General features: G+C 43.7%; 1 protein-coding gene across 1 annotated transcript in view; it reads left to right on the plus strand.

Annotated features, from left to right (window-relative positions):
- LOC104626706 (exportin-6) overlaps positions 1–6,439 on the plus strand; it is a 26,222-nt gene extending 19,783 nt beyond the window's left edge. Inside the window, exons 9-13 of the mRNA XM_010294701.1 lie at positions 530–638; positions 1,428–1,520; positions 3,614–3,683; positions 5,460–5,619; positions 6,343–6,439. Of these exons, the coding sequence (XP_010293003.1) occupies positions 530–638; positions 1,428–1,520; positions 3,614–3,683; positions 5,460–5,619; positions 6,343–6,439 (529 nt within the window). The remainder of the gene's footprint in view (positions 1–529; positions 639–1,427; positions 1,521–3,613; positions 3,684–5,459; positions 5,620–6,342) is intronic.
- Positions 6,440–6,979: the final 540 nt, after the last annotated feature.

Below are 6,979 nucleotides of genomic sequence, written 5' to 3' on the forward strand. Positions count from 1 at the left end.
TAGTGTAGGGAAAGAAGATAGCAGAACAAATAACCGCAGGGGAGGCTTCCTTTTGAGGTAGGCAGCAATAGCTCTGCCCTGTTTCATCTATTCCTCATCTACCCAAAAAGCAGAGCACCAGACAGGCTGCTGAGGAGCAGCTTAAGCAGCAAGAGGCTTTCAATACCTCCTGTTCATGTACATCTGCTATTACTCCTGGCAAGCCACTCCTACCTTTCCTGTTTTGAACTCTTGGGCTGTTTCTATTGTTAAGAGTTCTCCCTTTCCAGGGGTAGAGGGACATCAGTTATTACCAAAGCTCTTTCCTTGCCGGTAACTTGTGGCCTGAAACAACGTGATACTCTTAATCCCAGGATCTGTTTGGTGTTTCCTCAACAAACCCGTAAAGCTGTGCTGTGGGCTCTTTGCAGTGGCCCACTTGAAGCTGTCATCTCTTTTACTTATTTCCTTCGCTGGAAGGGCTGTGGGCACAGTAATCTCCGCAGGACTGTTTTATCAAACCCTTGCTCTGTCTTCTCCATGGTCATAGGTACGAAGATGCCTTGGTTCTGTTGCTGACAGAGGTGTTGAATCGAATCCAGTTCAGGTATAACCAGGCACAGCTGGAGGAGCTGGATGACGAGACACTGGATGATGATGTAAGGAGCAGAGTTGAACAAGGACAACTGCAGGTCCAGATATTCTCTTGCACTGGTAACACCTGGAATGTCTTTCCCAGAGCTTGTACTTCAGAGTACAAGCTAGACAGCTGCTGCTTCACCCCATTCTGTGTGGGGTTTGAGGTTTAAAGCAGCATGAAATACTTTTGATAGAAATGTGCCTAAAGTCACACTGAAAAGATATGACCGTTGTTTTTAGCTTGGTTCTTATGGAGGAAAAAATACAGATACTTATGTTGTGATTATCACAGGCATTAGGTATCCATGTCTGGTTGCTTTGGAATTTAAATGCTGAAATATCTCTGAGACAGAAGCTTTAAGCTGTATATATTGTTGTTGCTTTCGTCTAAGCTTACTTCTCCTAAGTCAGTATTGGTAAACATCACCTCAGTCCTGGTAAGTGTAAAAGTGGAGCAGGTGGCCAAAATGGATGAGGCCAGAGCACTGGAAGGGCAGGTTGTTCTGCATAAGGGATCCTTGCCATCTGAGCACTAAGTGTGCTTTAGGAGTGAATGCTTGTGCCTTACCACTCCAGGGAAACACATGCACGCACGCTCAAAGCGTGGGTTGGCAAAATTAGTCTCCATCAGATGGCTAGCAGCAAATGAGAATCGTAAAAGCTGTATCTCTTCGGTATCTGGGTGTCTGCAAAAGCCAAGCTCTGGAAAGGAGCTAGCTAGTCCCAAGCATCAATTAAGACCTAGTCTACAAAAAGCTCTCTGTTTCCCTCTGGAAGTGCTGTGCTTACTGTGGCGTTTCTTCCTGTAGCAGCAGACTGAGTGGCAACGGTACTTGCGCCAGAGCTTGGAAGTGGTTGCAAAAGTCATGGAGCTCTTGCCAACTCATGCCTTCTCCACACTAGTAAGTAATTATCCAGACCAGAAGTATAAGGTGAAATGAGCACCAACTGCTGGAGTTTGTTGCGAGCTGTTTGATAGTGGCCACAGTGCCAAAAAAGTAAGGAGGTTTGGGTTTGGATGCAAAAGCTTGGCAAGGAGGAGACCAGAAATTGAAGGAGAAGGCTTGGACTTTTTGGCTTTGTCAGATTTCTTGGTGTGTTTTAAAGAGGGTACTTCAGTGAGGATCTGAGTCCTACTTGCTGGACACTAACCTCTTTAGAAATTCCCATCTTTCAAAGTGTAAATATTTGGCAGCAGTCCTTCACTGCTGTTTATCTTGTCCTTTCTGTTAGGAGGCAGTGCTGCGAATTTCACAGATGAGAGTGTCATTAGGGTTCTAAGGAGAATGAAATCTTTGTTTACATGAAAGCCTAGATGCAGATGCTGAAAAGAGTGCCTCAGACAATTGGGAATTATATCTGATAAACACAGATAAGTGCTTCTCTCCAGCTAGCGCCGCTGCTGTTGCTAGAATCTGTGGTATAAAAATTGCCTGGGTTTGTAGCACTATATTGGTTTCTGAGGAGGAGATCTTGAGGCTGTAAGCCAGTGGAGCCCAAAATTCAGAGTAGTTGGTGCCTTTTCTCAAAGTGAGAAGAAAGGCAGATATAGCCGTGGGGCCTGAAAGCAAGTCTATTAATTCTGCTGGAGATACTGCATACCTAGACCTCTGAGCCGTATTCCCAAGCAGCAGAGAAAATTGAGCTGCTGCAGAGGCAGAAGATGCCTGACCTGAACTGCTTTTTTTTTAATTGATATTTTTATGTAAGAAACATTCTAGCTGAGCTAAGCACTAGAAGCTTATTACTAGAAACTCTGAAGTAGCGAACAAAATAATCTTCATACAGAAGTAGAAGTTCCTCTGCAGTGTAGTGGTATGGCCTGAGTCAGCAAGACGCCAAAAAATGGAGCGGCTCTTTCGGTGAGCATATGGGTCATACGGTGAAGAGCATGTGGCTTCCTTAAAGTAACACAGTAACATGAGCAAGACTCTCTGGTTTTTTTAAATAGTGCTCCTGCTGCAGTTATACAAAGGTGCTCAACTGCTAATTAGGCACAGCCTGTTAGCAACTTGATAGCGAGCGCTTTCCTTGAGCCCTGTGTTAGCTCATTTTTGTACACCTGATAACCTGGGAGGTGCTCAAGCGGTTTTGCGTGCTTTTCGCCGCAGTCTGCGGCGCTGTTGAATGCGGCGGCTAGTCTACCAGTAGCAAATGAAAACAACGTACAGCAGCTGCTGTTACTCTGTCCCGTGCTGGAAAATGGAAGGCTGCAGTTCCCCGTGCCGGTGGACAAGTGAACTTTGATAAAACCAGCTACTTCCAGTGTGGTGACTTTGCCAGTAGAAATGAAGTAGACCTATACCAGACTGAAAGGGTTGGAAAAATATTATTTCAAGTGGAGTATCTACAAGGAAAAGGTCAGTGTGCAACTTTGTCCTATATGTATACAAATGCATTCAGGCATAAATAACCCCCTAATAGATACCCCTGAAGTACCTTGGCTGGCCGAACACTGCTCAGGAGGCTTTCTGGTCTCAGTTTATAACACAGTCCCCCATGGTAGTGTGACTTGTTGCTCAGAACTCCTCTTCTTTGGTTGAATAATATTTTGATGGCTGCACTTCGAGAAGCTGGTACTTTCGGGCAAGGTGGATGCAGCAAAGGCTTCCAGTGCTCCAGGCTCTGCCTGAGCTCTGTTCAGTCTGAGTTATGCATCCAGCTGCATATTCATACTGGTGGCACGCTGTGCCATCACTTGTGCTTGTCAGACCACTATCTCTTTAGGCGGATTGCTGGTATTTGTGGGAAAAGGAGAGCTACCACAGAGAAGTGCCTTCAGGGCGGTGATCTTTGTTTTCATGACGATTATCGAGCCATGAGAAGCTGTGGTGTGCAGGATCAGCCCAGAACCTAGCAACTTGCCTTTTCTCCAGATCTCTTTTTGAAGACACTAGGGAGAAATAGGAAGACTGTGCTCTAACCAAGTAATTAGTAGTTGGGTGTTAACCGTCTGCCAAGCCCCAAAATCATGCTCGCTTCTTGTCTCTTCTAGTTTCCAGTTCTGCAGGATAACTTGGAAGTGTACCTGGGACTCCAGCAGTTTGTGGTCACTTCAGGGACAGGTAATAACCACCGTCCAGTACTGCGGTCCTCCCTCTTCGAGTAGCTGATTGCAAAAACACTCTAGAACTGCTTTGGTGTTGCTTCTTCCATATTCCATTGAGGTTCTGAACACGTGTGGTGTCTAATGGCTCAGTAGCTAAACTCCAATAGCAGACAAAAATCTAATAATGTGACTTTTTATTGGTATGTTTCCTCCCCTGTTCTAGTACTTGAAATTGAGATACCATATATATGAGGAACAGGATGCAGCATCAAATACTACAGTAACATGGAGGGATAATGGTTACTTTTTTCCTCCCGCTAAAACTTATTTCAAGAAAGGTTGCACTTCTGTTTTGCTTTGGGCTCAAATCTGGTGTGAAGCTGTCCACCACAGGAGCATTTTTGTTTAGGCTTGAATTAAAACCATTGTGAGCCAATGAGAAGATGAACTATTTAGGATGTAGTAGAAGTTTCTGAAGACTTACCTAGTTGGCGTTTCAGGAACCCTCATGTATAAAATAGTTCACAAAGATACCAGTGAATCTGAAGTCTCAACTGAATAAAAAGCATGAGTGTAGCTTTCTTGCTTCTTCCTGAGAAAAAAGAAAAGTAGTAGTAGTGAGATATGTATGAGGGAAGATTGTACCTAAGGTTATATTTAAGTTTTCTGGTATGACCACTAAAGGAATCTGTTACATCTTCAGTACTACTATACGTGGCAGAATGGCAATTGTTGTATAGACAGTTTGGGGGAAAAAGTACTTCCAATTTTAGGATCACTTCAGACCTCAGATAAGCAATGTGTGGTTTTTCCAATGCTGTAGCAACAATCTGTATTAGAAGCTGTCTTGTGGGCTGGCTGTTTAGCTGGTGGATCAGAAGTAGAAGCTGATGGATCCCCAGAAGCAGCTGGGGTTTCAGAACTGGGTGGTAGTACTTTGGTGCCGACGGTACAAAATGGCAAGCTTGTTGCTGCAAACTTAATCTGAGATTAAATACAGGCAGTGGAAAGAAAAACAGACTTTCTTTGAAACATGGTGTTGCAGAACAAACACATTCGCTTTTTTTAGTAAAAGGGCTGGAATGTTTGGAGACCAGAAATACACAACTGAGCGGTAGGATGATTGCATAGGTATTAAGACTGGCGAATCCAGTTATCGGTGTGTTTTCTTGTATCTGAGAAATGTGAAGGTAAATAACTACACTTCCCAGCAGAAGCAAATACACTCTTGTTCCAAATACGCTTCCGCTGCTGGAACACTGATTGCACTGTAGCCAGCAGAGGGAGTCCGGGTGATGACCTCCTCCGCAGAGCTGGGCTTGCTTTTGATGCCAACAGATAACCAGAAAGGCTCCGGTTTATGTAGGCATTAATACCAAATAGAAGAAAATAAAGGTATAAAAGGCTGAAATAGTTGGTAACATCTGTCTCAGCCTTTAAAGAGGAATTTGAAGTGTGGCAGTCGGGACAGTTGAACTTGTCTTACTCAGCTTGAGTATTTCAGTCACTTGGGCAGTGCTCCGATTTGAACTGTGACCCACTGCCGAGCTAATTTAAGAAGAATGTTTGTAATGTAATTAGAATAAACTTTGCATTTCCTGTAGCTTTGTAATTAGGTTTCCCATCCCGAAGAGCTGTATTTACTAGTCACAAGGTTATGTGTTTTTTCTTGCACAAAGTTTTTAAAGCATGACTTTTCAGACTGCTAGGCTCTTAGTGGCTATTAGCACAAGTGATTATTTACACTTCGGTCTTTTGACTTCATTGCTAATGAACCATAACATCATTTCAGGTCACAGGCTGAACATCACTGCAGAGAATGATTGCCGCCGTTTGCACTGCTCCTTGAGGGACCTGAGCTCCTTGCTGCAGGCTGTTGGTCGTTTAGCAGAATACTTCACTGGGGATGTGTTTGCTGCCAGGTTCAATGATGCTCTTACAGTGGTGGAGAGGTAGGTTTGGGAGGGGGAATTTGCTGTCCCTTCACCAGGACAAGGAACAATTGTCACCGCTGCAGTGAGTGTGAAAACCAGGGTTTCCTTCTGCCTCCCCTTGTTATGTTTAAATTGAGATACGAAGAACTCAATGGGCAGTACCTTAAGCCTTACATTAATCAGTGCTAAGTTTCCCAGATGGCTTTCTAAGTCCTTAACCGAAGACATAACTGATAGGAAGTATTAAATCAGTCACTTGAAAAAACTGAGGTACTTGTTTTCCAGCATCTGCCTTTGTGATGGAATGAAATGAGATGTAGTTTGATTACTTCAGAGTTGTGTGTCTGAAGGCTAAATTGCCAAAATCTCTTTTCTTAAATGAAAAGACCTGTGAAAAACAAAAGGCAGATGTAATTTGATTCTTCTCTTCCAAGAAACTTAATTAGCACATGGTTGCAAAGTACAGAATTTCAGGGCTTAACACAGCTGCCTTGGTTATGGGTTTTGGGGGTTTTTTTCATTTCCATGCAGGAATATCATACTTGTTCCATCTTACCACAAACGGTGAAATAGGCTCTAAATTATTTTCAGCTAAATGGTCTAAATCTTGTCTACGTATCAGCTAAATATTGGCACAGACTTGCAAAGAGCTGCGTTCAGATAAGATGTTTGAGCGGATTTGTGCATGTGTATATCCATCTCACAGTCCCTTTACGTTACCATATGTATATTCACTTCCAGGTTGGTAAAAGTAACGCTGTATGGATCCCAGATTAAACTGTACAACATCGAAACTGCAGTACCATCTGTATTGAAACCTGACCTTATTGATGTGTGAGTATGAGAGATACGCTGCAAACGATTGTATCCAAATTTGACACCTCCATGCGGTGGAGGAGGAGTGAGATCTCAGGCTGGTGCTCTACCCACTTGCTTGGCAGATGTTCTGAAAAGTGCAGCTCTCCAATGATTGCTGGCTAACCCAGAGGGCACTTGCTTTTAACTGTTGAAGGTCAAGGCTGCTGCCAGCATTTTGAACCACTGTTTCCTCAAATTGATGTACTCAGGTTATTTAAAGAAAAATATATTTGTGATGGCCTTCTGTGATGGTGTGACCGCATCACTGGACAAGGGAAGAGCTACTGATGTCGTCTATCTGGAATTCTGTAAGGCCTTTGACACGATCCCCCACAACATCCTTCTCTCTAAATTGGAGAGGTATGGATTTGATGGGTGGATGAGGAATTGGTTGGATGGTTGCACCCAGAAGGTAGTGGTCAACAGCTCAATGTCCAGGTGGAGATCGGTGACAGGTGGTGTCCCTGGGGTTCATACTGGGACCAGTAGCCTTTAATATCTTCATCAATGACATAGTGGG

This window comes from Phaethon lepturus, unplaced genomic scaffold, assembly GCF_000687285.1.
Source record: "Phaethon lepturus isolate BGI_N335 unplaced genomic scaffold, ASM68728v1 scaffold46880, whole genome shotgun sequence".
Taxonomy (NCBI): domain Eukaryota; kingdom Metazoa; phylum Chordata; class Aves; order Phaethontiformes; family Phaethontidae; genus Phaethon; species Phaethon lepturus.